This window comes from Amblyomma maculatum, chromosome 6 (genome assembly GCF_055883805.1).
Source record: "Amblyomma maculatum isolate TAMU_Amacu chromosome 6, ASM5588380v1, whole genome shotgun sequence".
Lineage (NCBI taxonomy): Eukaryota > Metazoa > Arthropoda > Arachnida > Ixodida > Ixodidae > Amblyomma > Amblyomma maculatum.
In genome coordinates, this window is record NC_139349.1 from 154735395 (window position 1) to 154762801 (window position 27407).

General features: G+C 43.7%; 1 protein-coding gene across 1 annotated transcript; it reads left to right on the forward strand.

The window, feature by feature from the left end:
* Window positions 1-26583, forward strand: LOC146187106 (uncharacterized). The gene is made up of 7 exons (XM_084608180.1): window positions 1-223; window positions 531-619; window positions 4912-5052; window positions 6138-6234; window positions 20250-20323; window positions 23897-24110; window positions 26447-26583. The coding sequence occupies exons 1-7, from the start codon at window positions 40-42 to the stop codon at window positions 26581-26583; spliced, it is 936 nt and encodes a 311-aa protein (XP_084464306.1). The 5' UTR covers window positions 1-39.
* Window positions 26584-27407: the final 824 nt, after the last annotated feature.

Genomic DNA, 27407 nt, shown 5'->3' on the forward strand with positions numbered 1-27407 from the left:
TTATGCTGAGTTGTGTGCAGGCTCCGAAGAAAAGTCAGCATGTTTGCATGCGTGCAGTATATCGAAGACGGCGAACGAGCAGTCTTACCGGTTGAACTAATCAAACAGTTCCGTCCGTCTAGTGCGGAAGACTTTAGGAAGGACCAAACTGTTTCTGCTTATTGGGTAGATGATGATGGCAGCAGTGAAAACTTTTACCCTGCAACAGTCACTTTGTTGGCAGGTAAGCGTCATTTCATTATATCTGCATTGTTTTTCTGCTTGCGATGTTTCACGTACTTAGCGTTCACGTAACGGATGAAGTGCTAATTTCAAGATGTGTTATCGACAACGGGTGCGCATCCCGAATCTGCATACTTGAATGCTCGTGAAATAGCGGATACAGGGATAAATATATAACCTTTAGAATAGATCCTTGAACAGAAGGTAGAAGTAGTATCTCACGAATTACTGTATTTACATTTGTCATTTATATTTTCTATTCTGTACCACTGCACTTTCTCTTTTGTCTTTGTGACGTTTCTTATTAGGATCACTTGAAGGCCTGTTAGGCCAGTTCCGGACTTCGAGGGCCTCAGTACCACGCGTCATTTTGGGAAAAATACAGAAAAGCACTATGGTAAGTGTTTATCTGTTAATTTTATGACACATTTTTGAGTGGTGCTGAACGTTTCTTCTAAAAAAAGAAAAACGTGCTGCATTCAATTTATGAAGTCGAGAGTTGGACGAAAGCTCGTCTGGTCGGGGACAAACATTTTGATGATGAAAAAGGACCGCCGACCAAATAACAAACACGAGGTATCCTGGCTCCCGTATATACGGCGTGCTCGACGATAGCATTTGAATCCACTTTTTGTTTTTGTTTTTTTTTACGTCGTTAATGTTTTTTTAGGTGCTTCGAAGTTACCAGTTTCGCCAATGTATACTTAAGTCAGTCAGAACAAGGAACCTTGTACAATATGCCAGGCTTCCTCTTTTTTTTTTCTTTTATGAACGGGGTCTTTGAGGTTTACCAACGCATGTCGCAGTTTTTCTTGTCAGAACGTGGGCGGCATGGGCATTGAAGGTGCGCATAATGCATGCCAAGCTTTGCTTATTCCAGGGGCATAGGGTACAGCAGCACGCTGATCATCATGGGAGCGGCAGATGCGTTCCGATCGTTTGAACAAGGACATAGTGACTGATTTTTTTTTTTTTGTAGCTGGGTGAATTGAATTAAAGTTGGGGTACCTTCCGGTGTGGGTCTGTTTTCTGTAAACGCTGAATCTGAGCTTCTTGCTGTCCCGTTTGATCAAAAAGTCCAGGAAGGGACATTTTGATAGAAGGCTATTAAGTCCACTTTATGTAAAAGCAGTCGTCTACATATGTTAGGAAAATTCTTGGCGGTGATGCGAATGTCTCAAGGGCTTGGAATTCGACAGATTCCATACTAAGATTAGCAACAGTCACAGATATAGAGGCACCCATTGGTGTGCCCTGAAGTTTATGGTAAAAGTGTCCTTGGCAGACGAAATAAGTGTTATCCAGGCAGAACTGTAGGAGCCTACGGAGGTCGAAGACATCAATGGGGGTTCGTTTAGGTAGAGCTTTGTCAGCTTTAAGAGCAGCAAAGCAAACTTTACTGCCACATTGGAAGATTCAGTTCAGTACAGTCATTCAGTCGTGTCCGACTCTTCGTGACCCTATGGACCATATCACGCCACGCTTTCCGGTCTCTCACTATTTTCCTAACATCACATAACTTCATCTGCAGCGCCTCGAGGATGCCATCTAACCGTTGGAAGGTACCTCAAATTTAATTCAGTTCACCTGGCCATACGAAAGAAATCAGTTGCTATGTCTATGTTTGAACGATCAGAACGCATCTGTAGCTCCCGCGAAGGCCAGGCAATTGACTTGCAATATAGGACAAGAACTTTCAAGCAACAACTTCCTCGACCTAATTTGTGCAATCTGTCGAAGGACAGTTATCTCGCCCAGCACGGGAAACTTCCTTGTTGCCCTCGAAACGTGCTGCCGTGCCTTATATCTCCGGAATAAATGAAGCCTTGTTGCGCATTATGCACATCTTTAAAGCCCATGTCACCCACGTTCTGACAAGAAAACTGTGACATGCATTGGTAAACGTGAAAGACCCTCTTCCCAAGAAAAAAACACCCTGGCTTAGCGTAAAAAGTTCTTTGTTCCGACTGTGACCACGTATACATTGGCAAAACTGTAAACTTCGTTAGGTGCCTAAAAGAACATAATTATGACGTAAAAAAACTAAAGAGTATTCAAATGCTATCGCTGAGCACGCCATATCTACGGGAGTTGAAACGCCTTGTTTTTGTTCATTTTTATTTGGTCGGCGTTCCTTCACCATTGCCAAAATGCGTTCAGTTTACACAACTGCAGAGTTGTAATAGATTCTTATAGGACTGTGGTAGTCATCTGGTGCCATACATGTGATGGTGCCTTTGTTACTATCATGAACAAAAATGGAGATACTACGGCTTCGGCGGAAGGAGCAGCTGCAGGTCACACCGTGTCGCTGTTATCTTGTGCCATGCTAGGTGTGAGTGTGCCCCTAGAAAGAGAGGTTATCAATGTTTTCAAATTTCTAGTGCAGCATTCAACTCCTCTGCTGCAGACTGGTTCACCTAATGGGAGTGTGCACTGCAATGGCGCTGTGTAGGACAAGGACCCTGTCAAGTGACCAGCACGCTGTAAATTTCTGGGATGAAATCAGCAGTTGTGGCTGGGGCCCTATTTTGTGAATGTGGGCCGGCGTAATGTGTCTGCTTTAGGTTGAATCGCATGACTGACCATTCTGCCTGCATAACGTGTCACATGACGGCCTTCTTCCACGCCGCGAGATGCAGAGCTGGCCTGTATAGGTGGAAAAGCCGTGCCCTAGTCTACTTCGTTGTGGAAATATCGCAAAATATTACAATCATTATTTCATACAGAATAAAGAGCCTGTTTGCGCCCGACACTTAGCACTTATTCTATGGGGTGTTTGAAGCAGGGAATTGCTGTGCATGTTCTGCCTGCACACATAATCTCAACAAAAGAGTTCAAGTACAAGCAGCACTTCATTTGTGACAAATGTCAAGCCCATTGCTCAAGCATGCACTCCATAGCAGGTAAAGAAATTTGTGCACTACTCTTGTTCATGCGTTCAATGCATTCGGCTCGACAGCGGCTCACAATCTAGTCATAATTTATTTATTTATATTTATTTATTTATTTTACAATACTGTGAGCCTTTCTCAGGCTCTGACAGGAGCGGAAAATAAAGTATAAACAGCAGGCATAGTGTTCCAAGGCAGCAGGGAAAGCATACAGAGCAAAAGAGCAGCTGCTTGTGGTTTTTGTTTAACAAAATCTATGTCTTCTAGAAATGCATGGGTGAACAGGCAAGCAGTGTTAGGAAGAGCGCATGCTGGCTTGTGGTCGTATGGCCCTGAGAACCACTTCTGTCATTGTTCTGCAATCTAATTTTCCTTAACCTTTGGTGTGAAGCAACAAGTTAAGTTAGCAATCAAACAAGCTTGAATGCATCTACCATCTGAGTCTAGATCACACTTTGATATGCACTTCATATATGGATGATGTGGAATCATGGAACAAGAAAGCTTGTTCTGAATCGCCAACTGGAATAAACTGCAGTATTGAGTGGGAAGTTAAAATATCATGCAGGAGAAGTCTTCAGTGTGAAGAAAAGCCAAAAATTAGTGCAACTAAAGTATAACTTACCACTCAGGAGCACATGTGGCTTGACGTTATGCTACTGTCGGATTGGTTTGCCAATGCGCAACGATGCTATTTCTGGAGCACTGTGCAGTGAAAGTTTTCTTTCATCGCAGCTGTCATCAGCAGAGCAGTGGAATGTGGCACTAGAAATTTGTCAGGCATAAGTACCCGCACGAGAGTGTGGATGAAGTTTTGTCTCATGCGGCACTCTCGGCATGAGTGCTCGGCGCAAGATAACAGCGACTCAATGCAGCCCCGCAGCCGCTCCTGCCATCGAAGCTGTTGTCTCTCTACCTTTGCTCATGATTGTACTTTGTCTTTGAAGAACCTCCTTACAGCTATTCAAGTTATTTTTGCACTGCAACTCCTTGGCTGGATATTTGCATTATTAGTATAGTACCAAACAAAACCACCTATAACGGACACTGAGGACAACTTCATCCAGTTTTATCCTTGATGAAAATTTGTTTTTGCTCGTTTCGCCCTTATTGATGTTTGCCCTACCCTGAAACACTTCTCTTTTTGCATTAACTGCGCTTAAAATATTCCTGTCAATTGATTCAGTTGTGATGTGAATTGGAAAAAGACTCCATGAAAGTGTATGCTATTATAGCTAATGCTGTCTGAGTAGAGAGATTTAGCATACTGGAGAAGTATTGGTGGAGACATGTACCGAGGTGATGTACAGAAGCTGCACATGCACAGCGACAAGTGAGCAGCTAGGTTGGACCATTGCATGTTTACAATTGGCATACATAGAACTCTTGTATGTCTCCAGTATGCTAAACCACTAATAACGCTGGTGCAAGGTTGCAAAACTGGCCTGTGATTGTGTTGCTGAAAGTTCAATTTCTGGCCTCTTCTGGATAATGAAGTCTCCATTTGCAGGATGATTAGCTCCTTTGTTTTAGAATAAGGTCTCTAATGATGCAGGTTAACTTAAGGCCCTTTGAAGCTCAAGAGCATCGGCTGTGATAAGTTTAATATCAAGACATTTATAAATTCTTGAATGTGCATCCAAGCAAGCAATATTTATGTTTGTGTTTTGGCTAAAAACTTTTCAAGCACCAGGGCAAGACCAGCTGTTTCATGAAGTCAAAGGACAATTATGGAATGTTTATTTTGTAAATTTTGTTCTTTCTTGTAACTCATGGAGGTTTTTATTTTATTAAGCCACCTGCAGGACTGTCTGAGAGAGAAAAAAGAAAACTGATGCGCCAGGCTGCAAGAAATGAGCTCACCAATATAATTAATACCTTTGAAAATTGTGGGAGCACTGAAATGGTGAGTAGTGTCTGTTATCTAATTGTAATGGCCCATTAAAGAGCCTGTAAACAAGTGGTTCTTTTGGTATTGGGCACGAGCGCCACCACTGGAGCGAACGGTGCTAGCGTTGACCTAGGGGAGAAAGTGGGATCACGTGACTACTCTTACTGCTGCTGAAGTAGACGCTCGATTGAATTTATGCATAGCTCATCCGCTTGTCTTGACGTTCACTGATGGGAGAGAAGGTGATGCAAAGGCCTTGTTAGAATCTCACCGCACTCGTTGCTACTTGCACCGCCACGTGCGCCGGCTGGCTGACGCAGGGGAAGAAACCATCGCAAGCATATCGGCCTGCAACTGCAACGTGGCCAATGAAGCATGGCCGCAGGTGATTTCGTTCACTCAAACCACGACTGAGAGCACCACAATCTCTGCGTGCGAATGCGCTAGTCACATGATTTTATTTGTATTTCGCGGGCTTTCTTTTGAGCTTGGAAGGAAAAATACACGTGACGCTTTTTTTATTGCAGTTAATGGAATTGGGGTTTCTGAAGGTGCTCTCAGACTTTGCAATTCACATTTATGTCTAAAGTCATTATTTAGTAAATTGGAAAAATTAACATAATTAGTTAATTAAGTAATTGCAAAACAAAAAAATGCCTGTGATGCGCAAAGCGGCTGGCAGTTGCATGCAAACGGTTTCCCTGGCCTACCTCTCATATTTTATTTTTTAACCCTTGGTTCAAGTTATCTGGGACACCCGGTGTGTGTATATATATATATATATATATATATATATATATATATATATATATATATATATATATATATATATATATATATATATATATATATATATATATATATAGGTAGACTGCGAAGCAAAATTTGAAACATGAATATATTGAGCAAACTCCGTGATTAGCTTTCACTACTGCACCTTTGGACTGCTTTAGTACCAATATTCCAGTATACAGCCTGCATTTCATTTCCTTAACCTTACGTTTGATTCATGATAGCCCTAAACCCAGCACAGTACAACATGCATTCTAATGCAATCTAATTGAAGCATTCTTTTCTGTGACTTTATATTCATACACAATTATTTACTTTGCTTTGTGATGATCTTTCAGCACGAGGACGGAAAAAATCGCCCTGCAAGACTTTCTGCTATGGAAAGCCCTGCCACAGAGGTGCCAGCAGCTGAGGAGGTTGAGAAAAGTTCACAAGGTGAACATAACTGGTGTTGCCAAACTTTGGAAACTGAAAAAGTAGTGTTTGAAGAAGAAAAAAAAGAGCTTCTGGCAAAAATAGAAAATTTGGAGATGCAGTTAATTGAAGAGAGAGCACAGAACAAAAGGCTTACTAATGCATTGCTCGACAAAATTGGTGAGTGAGCATGTTATGTTACGTTTATTATTTTTTTTTATATCCTAATCTTTTAGTTGTGTTCTACAATATCTTGTGTATAACCAGCCCCTGCATATAACCCACACTTCATAGATAAAGCCTTTGAAAATTAAAAAACTCTGTATAGTCTCGGAAAGCGTGCAGAGTGGGTCAGAGAAATAACTCAAGTTACCGATATTCTAGTAGAAATTAAGAAGAAGAAATGGACATGGGCAGGACATGTAGTGCGAAGAGAGGATAACCGATGGTCGCTGAGGGTAACAAACTGGATTCCAAGGGAAGGAAAGCGTAGCAGGGGGCGGCAGAAAGTTAGGTGGGCGGATGAGATTAAGAAGTTCGCAGGGGTCAAGTGGATGCAGCTAGCACAGAACCGGGTTAAGTGGAGAAATATGGGAGAGGCCTTCGCCCTGCAGTGGGTATAATCGGGCTGATGATGATGATGATGATGTGTATAGTCTCGGACTAGACTAAGGATGTGGCTCGGGTCCACAGCTTCCTAGACTGAGGAGGCTGGCCACCTAGGGCGAATAGTTCACGCCTGCTTTAGCAGAAGATTCTCTCATATAGCTCGCACACTTACCTGAAAGAAATACAACTAGGAAGTTACAACTGCGCAGAATTATCAGGTTGCTTTAAAGATACATTGCAATGATCCCACTGCTGTCACCCGAGGTTTCCCAGCCGCACTTAAAGGTGTACAGTAAAACCTCGTCACTTCGTACCCCACTAATTCGATAATTCCGACTTCCTCAGGAGCCATCAGACACCCATTTAAGTTGGAATTGCGTTTATCTGCATGCTTCGTGCTGGAATTGGTTAATTTGGCCAGGCTTTCGATTGGCACTGTGTCGGCGTAGAACACGCTGGAAAACAATTTTTTGGTATATGTCCTTGGGCTTGTACACATATTGGTGTTCCTTGTGCCTTCACTGCTATGCATGCAACTGTAGGCATGCAACATAGGCATGTTGACAATAGACAGGCTGACTGAGTCTCCCACAGCATAGATTTGGGAGGGTGGGTGCAGGACTTTCCAGCCAGCCCACACCACAGTGGCCATTGGCCATGCTGGTCAGCCTGCCACCGAGCTCGTAGCTGCATGCCGTTAAAAACGATAATTGCCTAATCTATGGTCTGTTCATTTTATCATTTTTTGAAGGCATTATGCCACAGTGGCAGTAATGCGTGCTTCCGTTGCTTGTCTGCAACGCATGTTGAAATTTCCCATGCATATCACATGCTGCTAGCTGCTTGTGCTGTGAAATGCTATCATGTGTGACACCACATGCGAAGAAGCTCCAGCTCTACTGCACTGTTCACTTGAAGGCTCCACAGAGACCTTTGCCATTGTTGAGTAGTTCTGTTTCTGGCATTCGTGACAAAGTTCGCCAACGAAAGCACTTCACAGAACTGCATAAAATCAATGCTCATGGGCTCCCAATTCTTCAACAGTGCTCTAACTAAGCATGCTGAGTATAGCATAGTAGAATAAACAGAGCATGGACATAGATTTACCTATGCTCTTTGTTGCACGCATCAATGACGATGTGGACAGTGAACTACACAGGAGGCCGCACATTGCCATGTAGCTGAGCTGGCTCCAAGAGGGACCCCCTCCCCCAATGAAGAATTCGTAGATAACTCACATGCCTAGTTTTTAAACACTTCCTTTTTTTTCAGCTTTAGGTGCAGGTTATATGCGAGAAAATTCATACGCATGCTATTTGCACCTTTCAGTCATTGAAATATTGTGCTCACAAAGACACTGCCCTCTTGTATTTCGGTCTTCTGGGTATGTGCTTGGTCACATCAGGTAATGTGTGTACTGTATGGTGGAAAATAAAGAAGTTGCAGACAAGTTTAACTGGCTAGAAAGAAATGCATGCAGACACGTTTTCAGCTTTGTTGCTGCAAAGGGGCTTCGAGCTTTTGGCTCAGTATGCAAAGGACTAAAGTTCTGTCTTATGGCAAGTATTGAAATTGCAACCGAGGTTGATTGTCGTTTATGTGCCAAACCTACCGCAGAAAAATTTTAGGCTGAGTTTTACTCTCATCTGTGGTACTGTTTTGAGATAGCTGAATCATTATATTCAACCAAGTAATGCCTACCTATTTTACAACTAACGCTTCCACATATTCCTTTTTTTGGTAAGCTTATATGTGTATTTCCTCGTATTGTTAATTTTAGGGACATTTGCTTGCTTGTTATATCTTGAAGTTCATTTGAGTTATATGGGATCCATAGTGAAAGCCATAATTTATTTGCTAACAACCTTCTAATTTTTATGTGCTTTTTATGCAGAAATAGCTCGTAGCACCCATGTTGCTGAAAAGAACACATTTTCAGAAGTACCCAGAGGTTTGTTCTTACACTTTATTGTTTATCAGATTGATACTACTTGATAGTTATGTTGAATTTGTAAATGACTATATATAGAGGCACTGTCAGCAGCTCACCTTCTTTGAAGTAATGATTGAACAAACATACCTTATGCTTACTATACCATTTTGGTCAGTGGAAGGAGGCCGGCCTTGATCCTCTGTGCTCTTAGTTTTCTAAATCGAAATAGGGGCCCTCATATTGAGCAGGGTGAATGTGTTATATACATTAGACTGCTGCTGGTTGTGGCCATTTGTTCATGTCAAGGCTCGTTAATTTTAGCTGCATTGGGCCAAGAAAAAGAATTATGCGATTGACCTCAAAATAACTGGCAACCTTTCTTATTGTGGCAAATTTATTTGGCATGAAACAGTGAAAGCTACTGTTGGAATACTTAATATATTGGTAGCTCTAATTTGATGTCAGTGTATTCTTGACATTGCAAAGCTCACATTGTGACTTTGGTGCTAAACCGTTCTAGGCTGAAGTGTTAGTTTAGTAACGACTTTTTGTGTGATCAGGAATTTTTAATACATACGTTGATGTGCGTCTGTCATAGCTCAAGTCGCTTCGGGATGTTAAACCCCACAAGCCAAATTATATGTTGACATGTGCTAGTTTTAGTCATTCAGAGTGTGAAAACCAAAGCGTTCAGTCGAAGGAATTGTGCAGTTATCAGTCTGCTGCTAGTCTAAATTTAATTTAAAATATCAAGTTAGGGGGACAACTACTCAAGTTCAGCGTTGTTGTTACTTATTTTATGCTATGATCATGCATGGAATCACCACAGGTGGCAAATTTTTTGTTTGGCAAGAGATGTTTGAATATATTTGTATCACCTTTCTGTCGCTCAGTTCCAGTTACAAGTCTGCAGTCCTCCCTTGGACAGAGTGGGCAGGCCACTCTTGCAACGGGGAGTGGGCACACCCCTCTTGCAACAGCTAGCGGGCACGCCCCTCTTGCAACGGAGAGCAGGCACACCCCTCTTGCAACAGCTAGCGGGCACACCCCTCTTGCAACGGAGAGCAGGCATGCCCCTCTTGCAACAGCGAGCTAGCAGGCCCCCCTTGCAGTGGCTAGTGAACAGGACCCACTGGCTAGTGAACAGGACCCACTTCCATTTGCGGACCAGGAGCTGTATGATGTTGTAGCTGCTGCCTATCAAGAGGGTAAGATTACCAATACGGATCTTTCCTTGATTGCATTGGTCAGTTTTTGACACCCTTGATTCAGTAGGCTTATAATCCCTCTGGAGGACGGTTTTGGGGATCATTGAATATTTTCAATGTTGAACTGAATAGAGTGGTATTCAATTCGGGCTTCGGATAGCAAAATTAAAAAAATATAAAATATTTGAATATTGAATTTGTCAGGAAAATAACCTGCTGGAAGCAGTGTTAATATTCTCATGCACTCTCCCACACTTCCATCTAGTGACACCACCTTGTATGTTGGCACACATCATGAACACAGCGTGGAGGCTACGTTCACAAACTCTGCTTTCAGTGGCAGCACTTCTTGGCAGAGTGTTGATCACATGTGATGGGACAAAGCACAGATGCAAAAGCAGACAATGCTGCAGTGGGAACCATGCTGCGGCTGTTTCAAGGAGGGCCAAGATCAGAATGCAGGACTCTTCACTAGCTGACTGCCTTGCCACTTTATATGAACTTGTCAAACACATTCTTAAATTAAGTGTAGGCAGAAGTGGAGCAATGGGGGTGCCAAGAAGCATAGAGTTGCAGAGCTAGAAAAGCATTTTTCTGTATCACCATATCGGCTTTTTTTCTAGAACTGACCATCTTTCCTTTACCTCACAGTGCTATTAGACAGGCTCCTTTGGCAGCCAAGCAGACTGCCACTTCTGCATAATTGTGAGCCTTCAGCCATAACCTTTGAATAAATGTATCGGCTAGCACATTTTTAGAAACTCTCCGAGAAGGCAGGGTTTATGATCGGCCCGACATGGCACTTTGCCGTGGCCATGGAAGGCAAGCAAGTTATCGTGCACTGCTGGCACTGACTACAGATGCCAACATTGAAAGTTGCCACTGCAAGAAGAAAGTACTGGAGAGGACATAGTTATGCCACTGGCAAATGTACTACATCAAGAGAGAAGGCGGAGACATTGATCTCATCGTTTTGTTTTGCTGACCACTTTCGATTTCAGGCTTGCACTTGCGGAGATAAAAGAATTTTGCCTGTAGGATTGAGTGTTCCAAGAAGCAGTCATGCCCTGTGAGCAGCCTAATTTCTTTTTGTAATTTTTCTGCAGCTGGAAACACTATCATGCATGTACCTTGCACGGGCTTTGCTAACTTGGTGTTTTTCTGCAAAGAAAGCTATAAGTGGTATGAATTTTTCAGGTGAAGGCATCTCTATCCAGGACCTCTATGTTGGTATAGAGCCATTATGCATGGGCAGAACATCAGAGGCTGGTAAATACATCAAACTACTGTCTAAAATTTTGTGGTTGGGACTGCATCTGTCTGTATATGGCTGTTTTTACGGGCTTTTATTTTTGCAACAGTGTGTAGATAAATATTAATCCCTTAAAATAGCCTTTTTATCCTCTTGTGCCTCATGTTGGCTAAAATTTAGGAGCTTAATGGAATGCCTTATAGCACACAAGCATGCAGGACACAATTTATAAAGAGTTATGTCCAGCATCTGCACAAATGGAGTAAGCTTAATAATTTGAACTTTATGAAACCGGAAAGGAAGTTTGAATCATCTGAATTTGGAATTATGTAATGGCCATGAAAAAAAAGACTACTTGTGTTACTATTACGATAAACTGATTTTTCTATAGATTCTGCAATAGAAAACCCGCACTGGCCGGTTTCATGATGCTACCACTGCAGTGTGTTTGCGACGCTACACTCGATGTGACTCAGCAGTGATTAAGGTGGAAGTGCAGCTGTTTACCTGTTGCACTGGCTGTTTTGAAAAGAAGCAGTTGCTATTTCGTTTTTTTTAATAGTTGTAGTTTAGAATGCCCAGGTCGCTAAAATTTGCATGTCAACGCTACTTTCATTTGTTATTAGTTGAAAGTAATGAATTTTTACAAGAACATTTATTTATTTATTTATTTATTGTTTCCTCAAGGGTCCACAGGGGACATTACATGAGGGGTGGGCAAACAAAAAGTTAATACGAACACAGATGGTCTTCAATGGCGGTTTTGAATAGAACACGATTGATGATGGCCGCCACTTCGGATGGAAGGTCATTCCAGTCATTGGCTGTTCGAAGAAAAAATGACATTTTATATGTTTCGGTGCGGGCCCGTTCAGGGTAGACGGCGTTAGGGTGACTATGATGAGAAAAGCGATGAGCGCGTGTTATCGGGGCAGTTTCATGATCGGAAGTGTGATAAAATTTATGATACAGCGAAAGACGGGCGATTTTACGCCGACAGGCCAGTGTTGGGAGATTAAGCTGAGATTTTAGTGCTGTAACGCTAGTATAGCGAGAGTAGTCTGAGCAAATGAATCTGGCGGCGCGGTTTTGGACTGCTTCGAGCGTGGTGATTAGGTTAGTATAGTGGGGATCATATGCAGCACATGCGTAATCAAGTTTAGGACGTATGAAAGTTATATAAGCAAGAAGCTTAATGGGAGGGGGAGCTAGTGATAGGTTACGGCGCAAATACCCTAGAACTTGATTGGCTTAATTGGTGATGTGGTGAATATGATGCGACCAGGTTAAATCTTTACTTAAATGGATACCAAGATACTTGTATGAGTCAACGGATGAAATAGGATTGTTCATAATTGTATAAGTATTTTCACGGTGGTTGCGCCGGCGATGGAAAGAAATAAGTGACGTTTTACTGCTATTTAGGGACATGAGCCAAGTACTACACCATTCTTCGACGCGTGCGCGATCTTCTTGAAGAATGGTGGCGTCGGAGGAATTATGTATTGGGCGGTAGATGACGCAATCATCCGCAAAGAGTCGGACATTAGATCTGATGTTAGAGGGTAAATCATTTATGTAGATAAGGAACAGAAGAGGGCCTAAAACAGTCCCCTGAGGGACGCCAGACAAGACAGGGGAGAGGGATGACGAGTGTGAGTTAGCATGAACGAATTGATAACGATAAGTAAGGAAGGCTCGAATCCAATCCAGAACTAGGGGATGAAGGTTTAGGCGTGACAGTTTAAGAATTAGGCGCGCGTGCGGGACTTTATCAAATGCTTTTTCGAAATCCAGAAATATTGAATCCGTGGGAATGTTACGATCTAGGCATGCGTGTATATCATGAAGAAAAAGAACAAGTTGCGTGTCACAGGAATGGTCTTTACGGAAGCCGTGTTGGTTAGAATGAAAAAAATTACGAGATGATAAAAACTTGGCAGTATGAGAATATATGATATGTTCCATAATTTTACAACAAACACAGGTTAATGAGATTGGCCTATAGTTAAGTGGTGAAGATCTGTTACCTTTCTTGTGGACTGGAATGACCTTCCCAATGCGCCAGTCCCGTGGTAATGAGCACGAAGAATATGACTGCTGAAAAATCAGAGACAATATGATACTGCAGAGGTCTTTGGTGTTTTTGAGGATTTTGGCATTGATGCCGTCAATACCAGCGGATGAAGAATTTTTTAGTTTATCGATGACCATGGCGATGCCGCGCGGTTCAAATGCAATGTTATCCATAGGTGTGTGAAGAAAACTGGGTGCATCAGGGAGGTTATTAAGAGGTTCGTTTGTGAGTATAGAACAAAATGCATCATTTAGAATATTAGGAACCTCTGATTCAGAAGAGGAAACACCAGAATTATCAGTCAGAGAAATTATGCTAGAGGTGGAGGGGCAAATAGTTTTCCAGAAACGCTTCGGGTTTTCATGCAGCATGTTAGGCAAGGTGGATGAGTAGAAGTTATTCTTAGTTTTGATGACCTCGGTATCGTAATTAGCCGCGGCAGTGTAATATTTCTCCCAGGCGGTAGCCGTGCCTGTAGTTTTAGCTGCACGAAATAATCGCTTCTTTTTGTTATTTAATCTTTTAAGTGTTTTGTTATACCATGGGGATCCAGGACGTTCTGTTACGGTTATGGTCGGGATATGTAAATTTATTAGGCGTTGCATTTCGGACTTAAAGAGTAACCAGTTAGATTCAAGAGAGCGTAGTGAAAAACCAGACGAAAAGTTATCAAGGAAAGCAGCAAGATCGCGGTTAAAGCCAACGTAGTTACCTTTATTATAGAGGGTAAGCGTTTTCTTGATCTTTTTCGCGTTTCGTAAATCACAAGAAAATGTAGCATGAATGGCCATGTGGTCGCTGAGCCCTTTAATGTAAGTGATGGGTGAGAAGCTATTAGGTTGTGATGTCAGCACAAGGTCCAGAATATTAGCAGAATGATCTGTTAAACGAGTTGGACGGTCGATTATTTGATCTAATCCAAACGTGAGGCAGGTGTGAACAAATTCACACTCAGGGTTAGATTTTGAAAGCGTGGAAGCAAGATCCGACCAGACGATAGATGGAAAGTTGAAGTCGCCAAACAATAAAATTGGAGTATTGGTATAAAGGGTCGTTAGCGTGTTTAGGGCATCATGCAACAAGGAATTAAATAAAGGATCATTGTTTGGGGGGCGATAGCATATACCAATGAGAACACGTGGATAACATGCATTACAGCAGAGCCAAACCATTTCCAATTTGCTTGAAATTGTCACACGTGAGCAACGTAATGAGCGATCAGTGGCAATGAGAACCCCCCCACCCCTCATTTCGCTACGATCTGCTCGAAATATATCAAAATTCGGAAGGGAGGGTAAAATCTCAGTGTCGCAAACAGTAGAGGTAAGCCAAGTTTCGGTTAACAGAATTACGTTAGCAGAACATGATTCAACGAGGTTACATAAAGCATCGCGTTTTGGGATCACACTACGGATGTTAGTAAATAAGAATGATAATGAGGAACGGTAAGTCTGCTTCGCAGTGTGATTCTGTTGAAGAGGTTGCTAGGGTTGCTCATGTTCAACTACATGATTAGTGGTGCGATCAAATATATGTCTTACTTCCGGATATCAACTTGTCATGGCGTAATTTAAATTTTAGCCCTTCGCGTTTACCATAGTCATAGAGGCTTTTCCGCGCGAGACGGGTGTTTGGAGAATAATCCTCGGAGACACTGAAGCCAGTACCTTTGAATTTGCTATTCACCGATAGTACATGCTGCTTGTCTTTAAAATGAGCTAATTTGACGATAATCGGCCGGTTTTTATTTGGTGAATATGTGCCTAGTCGGTGGGCACGTTCAATGCTGCGAGGTTCGAGGGATACGTTTAGGTACTGGCTGCAGTGTTCAGTGATTATTTTTTCTGAATCTTGCCACAATTCATTGTCGGAATCTTTTATACCATAAAATACTAGATTGTTTCTTCGTGCTCGATTTTCCATATCGTCCAGTCGGGCAGTCAGTGCTTCCATTTCAGCCATGCATTTAGCTGTCGTAGATTTTATATTTTCGACTTCAGGTTTTATTGAGGAGAAAGAAGCGCAGTCTGCTTCAATTTTAGAAAGGCGGTTATTCACTTCAGTGAAAGCTTTTTCGTGGTCGGATAAAGATGTTTGGATTGATTTTATTTCAGTAAGCATTGTTAACTGCCCGTTCTGGACGTCCTGGATGGCTTTAAGCAGGTCGGATAAGGTTGGTTCAGTAGGTCCAGGATTGGATTCGACATCACCAGCCATTAGAAGTAAGTCAAAAATTACACAAGAACATTCATAGAAAATACTACATGCACAGTGTGGGCTTGGCAGCACGAATAAAAGGCGGTTACTTGAGCGTTTTGCATACAAGGAATGGCAATTTCTCACCTGTACAAGCAAGAGGGGAAAATTCCGAAGGTAAGTGTGGCCCATCATTTCCGTGCCGCCAAGCCCACTGAAGGTCGCTTTGCTGTGGAAAGGGTTTATGTAGACATGCCGAAGTGGTGATAACTGAATCACGAGGCAGGTTCCCCGATAATGTGGTTGGAGCTGATGTGATTGATCCAGGGCAGGAAGACGCACATGCGCAAGTTGGGATGCGCGATGGTCAGATGCGTTGGCTACGCGGCAACGGCACTCGTCCGAGAGATGTTGTTCCTGCTCCCAGGGAAGGCGTTCCAAGGCTGGAACGTGAGCGCGGCCACCGCTGTCAACGAGGGGCATCGGTACATGGCGTGGCACACCGGCAGGGTAATGCATAGTGCAGTCCACATAACGATAACGGATATAACGACATATCACTTATAACAAACAAATTCTTGGGATCTATCATTTTTTCAATTGGCCCAATGTAAAAATAAACCAGATACAGTCGAACCCAGACATATCAAACTCGGAGGGGATCGCGAAATGCTAGTTCGATGTGGCGATAATTCGATATACAGAAATCTGCCGTTTGAAGCTGGTATCATGATCGCAGCTGACCATGTGCTTTCGTGGATTCATAGATGCAAGGATGAACAACTCTCGCAAAAAAAAAAAAAAATCTGCCACTTCTTAACGCTCGCAGCGCTACGCCACATGTTCGGCATGATGGCAAGCATAGAAGACTCTCAAAAAAAAATGAAAAAAAAAAACCTTATGTGCCTCTTCTCAAGTTTGCAGCCGCCATAGCTTATGCTACGCCTCACGTTCAGCACATTGTCAAGGATGGGCGACTGTCGCAAAAGAAGAAAGAAAGAAATCTGCCGCTTATGTTCACAGCCACCATAGCTTACGCTACGCCGCATGTTCAGGACGACGCCAAGGATGGACCAACTCTCTCTCTAAAAAAAAAACATTACCGCTTCTCAACGTTCACAGCCGCCAATGACGACAAGAATAACACTTGCAAAAAAAAAAAAGAATCTGCCACTTCTTAATGTTCGCAGCCGCCATTGCTTACAATATGTCGCACATTTAGCATGACACAAGACATGCGTCACATGTCACCCACCATGCACAAAGGATTCACTACACACACCACTGGAGAAAGTATCCGACGTTCTGTCTGCCACGTGCTGAGCCGGCTTGTCGACGCATGCATAGTGTGTGCTACTGTGGACGAAGATCGGGAAAGAGAGAAGAGGGGGAGAGAAAGCTCGGCAGTTGAATGGGCGCACCCTTGCACTTTGCTCTGTCGCGTTGTTTCCCATCTCCCAAACATCACAACTGCATTGGCTGCGTCTGTTACATACCAGCAATTGCGAAATCTGTTCCCTCTGGTTCCTTCACGCACATGGCTTGCAAACGTCATGTGCTGGCGCACGGCAAACGATCACCTCAGATGCGTGCGCCTCTGGGGAAAGGGCGCGGCACTGCTCTAGACCAACAGTCGCCACACTGTTCTCTCTCATTCCTTCTGCACATGGCTTGAAAACATCACGCAGCAAGCGGCCGAAGGTGATGTGATTGTCTTTGGGGAAGGCGCACCTTCCAGTACGTGGTGCAGATTTTGATATGTCGAACGACCGGTGAAATTTGAGTTTGTTAAAGTCGAACCGGGATAATTCGAATTTTGGTTATATCGAACTGACAGAATATCTTTTTGAAAATCCCATTTAAAAGTAAAGGAAAGCTGCGTCGTATATTGCACGCAATTTCACCGGTCGTTCGATATATCGAACTCCGCACCACGCACTGGATGGTGTGCCTTCCCCGAAGACGATTGCATCACCCTTGGCCGTTTGCTGCGTGACGTTTTCAAGCCACGCGCAGAAGGAATGAAAGAGGACATTTTGGCGACGGCTGGTCTGGGCAGCGCCGCGCCCATTCCCCAAAGGCGTGCGCATCTGCAGTTATAGTTTCCCCCGCGCCAACACATGACGTTTGCAAGCCATGTGCGTGGGTGTGCCCATTCTTTTGCCTAGCTATCTCTCTCCTTCAGCACGCGCTACGTATGCGCCAAGCCAGTTCAGCCCGTTTTCGGACAGACGGAAGCTTTCTCCAATGTGTGTTGGGAACCCTCTGCGCGCCTCGCGGCTGACGTGGCTATGGTGCCTGCGGATGTTAAGAAGCGGCAGCTCTCTCTGTTTTTTTTTTTTTTTTTTTTTTTTTTTTTGCGAGAGTCATTCTTATTGTTGTGCTGTACGCGTGGCGTAGCGTAAGATATGGCGGCTGCGGACGTTAAAAAGCGGCAGGTTTTTTTTTTTTTTTTTTTTTTTTTTTTTTTTTTTTGCGGGAGTCTTTTTTTTATCGTTTATCCTTGCATGTATCAATCAACGAAAGCACGCGGTCAGCTGCTGTGACCATGACGCCCGCCCCAAGCGCGGCGTGATAAATCGCACCAGGCTTGTGCAATCAAGCCATCACGGGCACTCTGCCAAGTTCGCTCCCCGCCACCGCTGGAGCTATCAAGAGATAAACGCGTCCTGACGTTATCGCTGGGCAGCATCTTGGCACGCTGCTTATGAGCTGTGGATGAGACGACCGAAACGGACTGACGCGCGCCATCGACATACTCGCGATTTTTGCCGCCGCGGCGACACAGAAACCTTGTTTTGAGCTGCCGCGGTGGCTCGAGCGGCAAGAGGGACGCAGTTCCAACAAGTTTGAAAATTTTCGCTCTGTCGCTGCCGCTCGTCGCTGAGATTCAGTCGCTTGCATGTGAGCGAGCTGGCCTTAACGCATTTTTCTTTTTTTTTCCAACTGTCTGTTGCAAAAGTGGAGGGTGGGTTCATTATGCGAGTGGGTCGATTATGCGACAACTATGGTATCCTTTTTTCGCATCGTAAGTGCCGTCACAAGGCGATTTCTGTATATTGAATTACCGATATATCGAACTATTTCGCGATCCCCTTCGAGTTCGATATATCCGGGTTCGACTGTAAATCTTTTGTAGCTCGCGCAGCCAACGACCCGTCGCACCAGGGACCCAGGTTTGCGAGAGTTGTCCATTCTTCTATATATCAACGGAAGCACGCGGTTGGCTGGAATTATTACACAGTCTTTTGGCTTTTGGCATTGATCGTTTCAAACGGCATTTGCAGCTGTCGCGCTTTTCAATAATTTTGTGGCAGTGGACTCCGCCCGCCCCAAGCGCGGCGTGATAAATCGAACCAGGCTTGTGCAGTCAAGCCATTACAGGCACTCTGCCACCGCACAATCTATATAGTAAAAAAATAAACACGCTGAGATGTTACTGCTGCGTAGCATCTTGGCGTGCTGCCAATAAATGAACTGTGAATGCAACGGTCGAAACGGAGGGACACGCCACAGAACGCTTTTTTTCTTTTTCAAATTCTCGGAGGCAAAAGTGAGGAGTGGGTTTATTATGCAAGTTCGTTGTTTACAGTGGCAAATACAGTATTTTTCACGATCGCAAGTGGCGTCTCAAGCAGATTTCTGTATATCGAATTATCGATATATCAAACTATTTCGCGATCCCCTTCGAGTTCGATATATCTGAGTTCAACTGTATATGACTCGGCTTTCCTATTCTTTTACTTGGGATTTTCAAGGGGATATTCCGTCAGTTCGATATAACCAAAATTCGAAATATCTGAGTTCAATATATCCGGGTTCGACTGTATAACGATAGATTACTGGTGGTACATCGGATACGATAGCTTCATCGCCGCCCACTAAATGTTTACCACGAAAATTTTCTGATTGTTTACTAAAGAATAAACTACTAAGAAGAAAATGGCTCGAAAACTCAACATATGGGGCGAAATTGGAACTGTTGGGGAGAAATCGCACGAGAACAATGAGCCCTATTATCATCGCAGTCGCTGCCTGTTGCTGCGCAGAGGGTGCGGTCGTATCGCCATCGCCGATTGTGCCTCCGTGGAAGATGGCAGGCTTTCAAGGTTTAAAGCCTCGTGAAAAAATTTCAGGCATTTGCAATCTACGATTTTAATGATCGTCAAGGCTGGGGATGTCCTGCAGTTCACCAAATCGCCAATGTTTTGCGCACGCAAAAAGTACTGCCACCAGCGTGTGCGCTACTGAAAGTGATGCTTATAGTGATTGTCAAGCTTCAGCTGCGGCTCAAGTGAACGTGAATTCCAACGTTTTTAAGTATGCCCATGTTATTTTATGGCTATTCCTATAATAGTGTCTAGTGCTGTTTATAATGATTAGCGTCATTAAACCCAGCTGGTAAGTAGGCAAGATTACATGTGTGGAAAAATACGTGGGCGTGTGCTTTTTTTTTCTTTTTTTTTTCACCGGTTCAGATATAACTAATTGGTTAAAACGATTGGACTTTATTTTTTTTCCAATATGGTTATAAGTGGACTGCACTGTAATTTGCATTTTCTGAGCGTCTAGCTCCTACTTATCAACACATATGAGGTATGTTTGTCTTGTTACGAAACAAAGTTCCAGAATACAGTATAAACTGTCCTGTCTGCTTCATCAGGAGTGGCAGCTAGTGTCACGTCAGAAAACAAATCATTACATTTGCTGAATTACTGCTGTTGATGGCTTTACTAATATAAGTTGTTTCTGCTGCTTTAGACAATGCCACTCTGCCTTCAGGTGTGAATCAAGAGCAGCCTGCGCCGCAGCTATTTCAGCTGTCGGATGGAAATGTAAGTTTCAATATGGCATTGCGGGCTTGCCTTATGATATATGTGAATTCAGAATGTGCACAAATTTTTGAATATAGTCACTTTCTTGCAGTCTGCATTGCTTACCAATAGGCCTTTTACTGCTAAAAGGCACGTATGCTGCCTCGTAAGTTAATTTTGAAACTGGGCTTGTACTGAAATGTAAGTGCAGCTCGAAACTTTTCAGGATAATTTCATGCCTTTATAAAAATCATTTTGTGGCTTCAGTCACCAGCTTATCACGGAAGTTGTTACTCAAAGTATAGCTGAAAAAGCGAAATACTCGAGTACTCAAGGGACACTTAAACTCCACTTTTAACAGTGTGATGTGACCGTCTCAGTGGTGTCTGTCTGCAGCTTTAATTGCTAATGTTCGTCCACATACATGCATTTTGCAAATTGCTTAATTACTAACTCCTGAATTTCTGGTTTTACTTCACATACTTTTTAGCATACACTTGTATATTACAGCATTATGTGAAGGACCGCACGACATGGTAGCCGCCACAGTAGTTGTATGGTTAGGGTGCCTATCACTGAACCCAAGGACATGTGGTGAAATCTCAGCTGTGGCGGCAGTGTTTGTGTTTAAAAAGCAAGGCGCCAATGTACTGAGTGATGTCAGTGCACGTTAAAGAATCCTTAGTGGTGAAAACTTCTGGAGCCCTCCATATTGTGTTGATCCATAGTCCGAGTTTCTTTGGGACCTTAAATGCTATAAACAAACTAATGACATGGATAAAAGCACTGCTGAATTAAAGTGTACGAACATGTCTGCGTGGCATAGGGTTAGTATGCCTGACTTGAGAACCAAGGGTCCCAGTGGGGTCAATTCCCTTGACCCTCCCATCTCAAATGAGCTGCTCAATAGGCTGTCCTTGCCAAACACCCGTGCTATGGTTTTGTTTTAGGACATTATATTACCTGTTGGCCAATCAGTGCCTGGCCATAACCTTTCTAGGCAACTCTGGAGGCTTGACCAGTAAAATATGTATAATGTGGTAAGCAGAAGTACAGTAAAACCTCAATAATTTGATATTATTGAAACCATGAAAACGCTGAAAGTAATTGGATTTTCAAATTAACTGAACACAGCAAAAAATGAGCTCAGGCATACAATTTCATTGCGAAACTCTGTGTACCCCCCTTCAGTCTGCTGCTGTACTTGGTGTTTTTTCCCATGCGGTTGCATTGCAGTGAGTGTGCACCTTTAAAGTAGTAAAGTAACAAGCACGTCAAGATGCCAGCAATTCTTAGCCTGCCGGCAAGTTAGCATGGGCAGGTGGTTTTGGATTCGGTCACATATGCATGCTATCCAGATTATTGCAAGTTGCCTTCACGCTATGTGTCATTTGTCTGAAGGAGCAACTGCTAGCGGGAATGAAATGAGCAAGCAGCACGTGCAAGTCAAATCTCTTATAGCCTAGCCAATTTGCATACAAATGAACTTTTTCACGCTTTTGTCCAGTGGGAAAATGAACATCACCGCATGGCACCTACTACTTGTCACTTGTCCAAACCTAGTTTACACCTCGCAAACAAGTTTGCCAGATTTCGGATGGTAGCTTATTTGAATGAAGGTTGACTTCACTGCAGTGCCGAAATAATCAAGATGCCAGTAATCTTGCTCTCTATGCATGGCATGCCTTTAAAAGAAAGAGCACAGGTTGATGTGGCTGCCGGCCTACTGAGAGTGTAGAGCAAGAACGATTGGTTTGTGAAACAGTGCCACTGCTGTAGGTGGGAGGAGATTTGGTGTTACTGCCTAACCCGTGCCCAGAGGAGCAATGAATGCATGTACCCTTCCTCTTGTTCAGCCGAGTTTTGACGAAGCACTGAGAGCACATTAGAAACTGGTATGCATGGCTGTATTGTAGTGAAGGACATCTCTGCAGGCACGCACTTCAGCAGTCCACAAGCCATACCATAGTTTTTTTTCCTATGCTGAGAATTCTGGGGTTGAGGTGCTACATGTCAAGATGGGTATATTTATTTGTGGTCACAATTCGCATTGCTTTGCAGCAAAATTTTCATCTTTGAATTAGCCGGGTCAATGCAGGCCGCCGCATTGAATTATCGGTCAAATCTAATTACAAATTATGGGACTACAAGTTCTTCATAGTACCTGGGATTTCAAATTAATCAAGTGTAAGTTAACGGGGTTTGGCTAAAAGTAAATAAAGAAATAAAAACAGAAGGCTGTCTCGGCGGCGCAAGCATGGTTACTACACCCACTAAAGAAGAGCGCACTTTCGACAAGACACAGGGAGTAAGAAACACACAGCGCTTCACTAACAACTGAAGAAAATTTATTGCATGCTTGCAATAAATAGGAAAAAGGCCCCGAAACCGAAGCCATGAAACCATCCTCTTGTCACTCCTTACCGTCGTTGCTGGTCCAGATAGCTGATTTCCTTTTTTATTAGCGTCATTGATGGGGTGTTTATATATGGGGGTGATTATAATAATCACCCCCATAATATGCTCCCCATCATTGATGCTAATAAAAAAGGAAATCAGCTATCTGGACCACCAATAACGGTAAGGGGTGACAAGAGGACAGTTCCATGGCTTCGTTTTTTCCTATTTATTGCAAGCATGCAATAAATTTTCTTCAGTTGTTAGTGAAGCGCAGTGCACTGTCTTACTCCCTGTGTCCTGTCGAAAGTGCGCTCTTTTTTTGTGATCATGCACGAACTGGCCTGGCTACTCTCCTTGATGGTTCTCTTGCAGGCGGGGACTAGCTTGTGCTTCAGTGAAATGAACGGCAATGTTCTCTCAGCAGCAGCATTTAGCTAGCTGCTGCTTTGGCGGCGCACACATCTGGATTCTAACATCAGTGCCAGTGAGCTTCTGCTTGGGCAGCTCGTTTAGCAGAAGCAACAGATGTATCACCATTAGTTGCATTGCTCTGCTTGGCAGGCGGTACTGGTAAGGGCGTGACCAACGCGGACAATGTGTCGTGCAAACGTTCGCATGCTGCTGATAAGTTCTTTGGCTAGTGACTCTCTTTTGCTTGGTTACACTGCACTGCTGGTGGCATAGCTCAAGCTTTGAACGGGTGTGTGAGCTACGTTCTAAGAAATGTCGCAATAGTGTGCTAAAATATAGAAATAAAGCGTCTCAGCATCATTGACTGGGTGCTCTTTGCTACCCTGTTTAGTACAAAATCATGTCATGCAAGGCCCCATTTTGGTGGTGGTGCTTGACTGCTGTGCTGCTGCTGAGATTCTGGTACTCTGGTTGGAGCCTGGCCACGTTTCGATGGAGTGGACCTATTTGGCAGTTGTACACTGAAATATTTGTCCACGTATATGAACCTCTTGCTCGAATTTACCCGAAACCTTCCAGTGTGACATCCCTTATAGCGTGAGCTTTTGGGATGTCAACATCATAAACCAAACAGCATGCAAAGCAAGTATCATAGCTCAAAAGACTGCAGCTTGAAACTAGTCTAACCTTTTGTACGTGTGATATTGTAACTTGAATTTATCAGATTTACGTGGCTCTTGGATACCAGCAACTTACCTTTTCTGTTCTGCATTTCACTTCCAGGTGGATCTTGGAAATGGATTTAAGATCCCAGAAAAAAAGTTTGCATTCATAATGAAAACAAAAAATGAGGTGAAAGTGGCCCGTGAAATGGCGCGCTATTTGTGGACGGTTAAAGAAATGAAAGAGAGATGCCTCACTGGGCAGCCCTGCCGCCGTATGCCTGACAATGGTGCAAAGCTTCAGGCAACGCCTGAGAAAGTAGAAGTCTTGATGGGCAAGTAGTATTGCTGCTTTGTTTATAGTTGATGTGAAAAAAAAAGTTTTGACTTGTTCTTGAACTTAAGATGGGGAGACCAAGTTCAGCATTATACAGTCGCCAACCATTTTTTCAGACTCTGCGGGACCAGGGAAATGTTAAAAAAAAAATCTTTTTGGCGAAAAATCAGCTTTACAAAAATCACGAACTTTGCCGCTCCCTATATATTTCGTTTATAAGTCAATAATGGGATCGAGTTATGGCATAGCACAATTCGTTACTATGATCAGCTTCTGCGCGCCACTCATGTGCACGCGATAGCGCAATCTGATATGGTGGGTCCAGCTAGTGCGGGCACGCTAACTAGTCCCAACACTGTAGGTGTGCGCGCCACCGGGAAGCATCTAACTCGCCCAAAGTGGTCACTGCATGTGCAGTGGTACCCTGCAGAAGCTGGTCGTGCTAAGCTGTCACCACTGTAGCCCTCCAGTTAGAAGATTGTTACGAGTGGAAATCGTGCACCGGTGGTCAACACCACTCTGGAATCGATGGGCACCGTTTAACCGCTCAACTCAACACTCAGCGTCGTCTTCGTCCACACACCCAGACACTTCGTTCTTCACTTGCTGAATGCCAGTATGGTACACCACATAACAATATCTTGGCCAGTCATGCTTTTGCCATGTCCATGCCACTTTCATCATGTCCATGCATGCGCCGTGCAAAGCAATAATCGCGATAGCATTCAGATTCCGTTTTCATGTATAACGACGGTTGCAAAGATTGTGAGGTAGAACTCAGAAGAACAAAAAAAAAAGAAGCGGAATGAAAGCCTACAAAATATGCTGCCCGACTTCCCCCCCCCCCCCCCTCTCTTTTTCCCATGCCGGGTGGCGGAGTAACAGCGCGCCGCGGTGGATGGTGCTCACGCTCCATTTTTCCGTCTGACTGCACGTTCTAGGCTACCGCGATGACAAGGCTGAGGATTCCCTTACTGTTACTGTCTCTGATGCCAACTAGTATGCACACAGAGCCAAGCCAGTTCGTCCGAAATGACTCTCTGCACCTAAGCTTTTACGGCCGCAGAAAACCGAGCTGTTTGCGACAACGATGTCCACTGGTATCATTCCGAAAAAAAAAGGCATTCGGCCAAAAAACAATCACAGCAATACTGTGAAGATTGTTTGGCATCAAATTTGGCGCCATGGCACCAAATTTGGTCCGAAAAATCTATCATTTAGACATAGGGTCCGAAATATCGGTCATGAAAATGTATACACTCCTATGGGGTGTGTGACTACCTGAATGAAATCCGGAATATCACACAAGTCCAAATTGTTGGAGTCAGAAAAATTGTTGGCAACTGTACAGGGTGTTCCGCTAACCAAAAGTTAAAATGTAGGACACTAGAGGTAGGCCAGAAAAACCACTAGTATACAGCTTCCAGCCATCTGGTGCACCACAGGCTATTTTTTGATTGCGATCAACTAATTGTTAATTAATTTTTTTGATTTACTAACTAAATTGTTTTCAGACAATAAATATGATTTGCTAGGTTGAAGAGCACCTTGTCAAACCCTCATTTAATTTATTTCCGATAAAGACTAGCGTGTATCTATTTTTCAAGCTATAGAAAACCCAATAAATACACAAAATATGTGACACATTCGCGCGCAGTGATTGTGCTTCTCTCAATCGTGGCTTGAGCAAACGAAATTAGTTGCGGTCGTGATGACAGCCCAGTTCCAGCTGTTGGTTGATATGTTGCAATGGTTGCAGTGAGCGTGGTGTGAGATAACTGCGATTTGCACTGTCACATGTGCCAACTGCCTGAAGTGGACAAAGAAACCATCGCAGACATTGGCCTGCCGCTGCAGTGGGACCATGGAGCCACAGCTGATATTGTTCAATGCACCCTGGTTGAAAGCAGCACAGTCGTGGCGCGAATGCACTAGTCGCGTGATATTTTTGGTATTTTATGGGCTTTCTTTAGAGCTTGGAAAAAAAAATACACATGCGGCTTTCTTTATTGAAAATAAATGAAATGGGGGTTTCAGAAGGCACTCGTCATCATTGCAAATCACATTTGTTGTCTATATGCAATAGTTACTAATTTACATTTAGTTACTTGCAAAATAAACAAATTGCCCGTGATATGCAAAGTGAATGGCATCTCTGCGACTCGTTTTCCTGGACTACATCAAATCTTCTATTTTTAACCCTTGGCTAAAGTTAGCTAGGACACCCTTTATATTAAAAGGCAGTTCAAAAAATGCAGTGATAGCATTTGTCTGCATTGTTGTCTTTGCTGTGTTTCTTCAGAGGTTTTAATGGGCATATGCTTTTTATTTCAGGTGTTGTTGGCAAAGCCATAGAAGATTTTGAAAGTGAGCAGCTGCCAGCAAAAAGAAAGTCTTGTGCGCGGAAAGCTGTCCGTGACCTTTTCGCAGAAACAGCCAGACAAGGAAAAAGAACTAAAGTTGCCGAATGAATAAACTGGTGCAAAAAAATCAGAAATTGCCATCTTTCGAGCACCCAGTGCTGCCATATGCATGCCCTCCATTGTGGCATTCTAGCCTGGGTGCTCTTCCCGCATGCCAGTGTCCCAGCATGCCAGTGTCCCAGCATGCCAGTGTCCCAGCATGCCAGTGTCCCAGCATGCCAGTGTCCCAGCATGCCAGTGTCCCAGCATGCCAGTGTCCCAGCATGCCAGTGTCCCAGCATGCCAGTGTCCCAGCATGCCAGTGTCCCAGCATGCCAGTGTCCCAGCATGCCAGTGTCCCAGCATGCCAGTGTCCCAGCATGCCAGTGTCCCAGCATGCCAGTGTCCCAGCATGCCAGTGTCCCAGCATGCCAGTGTCCAGTGTGTGTCACTGGGCCCATAATCAGGTATAGCACTGGCACACTGGGTCCAGTGGCACTGGTTTTTGCAATAGGGTTGGCTCCTGCTTTCGGTTATCTGTGTCCTTATCTCTGGGATTTTCATTCGTCCTTACTTCCTTTTTTTCCGGCGTCTTAGCTGCTTCTAAATAACTCTGACGGTTCGAATCCGCCTGACCTACTTTGCTTATGCCTTCCATGCCAGTGCTGGCCCCAGCCACGTGGCCCGCATTGGAATGTTCGTCCTCGTTGGTTCCAAGGATAAAGTCGGCCCCCTTTTTTTTTTTTTTTCAATTTGAGTAAGCTGTCCAAGCAGTTTCTGATTTTCCGCTCTTAACAAACGTACTTCATTTTTTAAATCATCCACACGAGACACTAAACTGCCCCTTTCTTGATCAAATCTATCTAGACGCGCACTCAGTACGCAACACCGAC

Excerpts from the sequence above, each read along its gene's own strand:
- LOC146187106 (XM_084608180.1), top strand. The coding sequence starts at position 40 with ATGTTTGCATGCGTGCAGTATATCGAAGACGGCGAACGAGCAGTCTTA. Across the intron at positions 5,053-6,137 it reads TCTGTTATCTAATTGTAATG|CACGAGGACGGAAAAAATCG; the intron begins GCCCATTAAAGA and ends ATGATCTTTCAG. Across the intron at positions 6,235-20,249 it reads GGTTGAGAAAAGTTCACAAG|ACAATGCCACTCTGCCTTCA; the intron begins GTGAACATAACT and ends CTGCTGCTTTAG.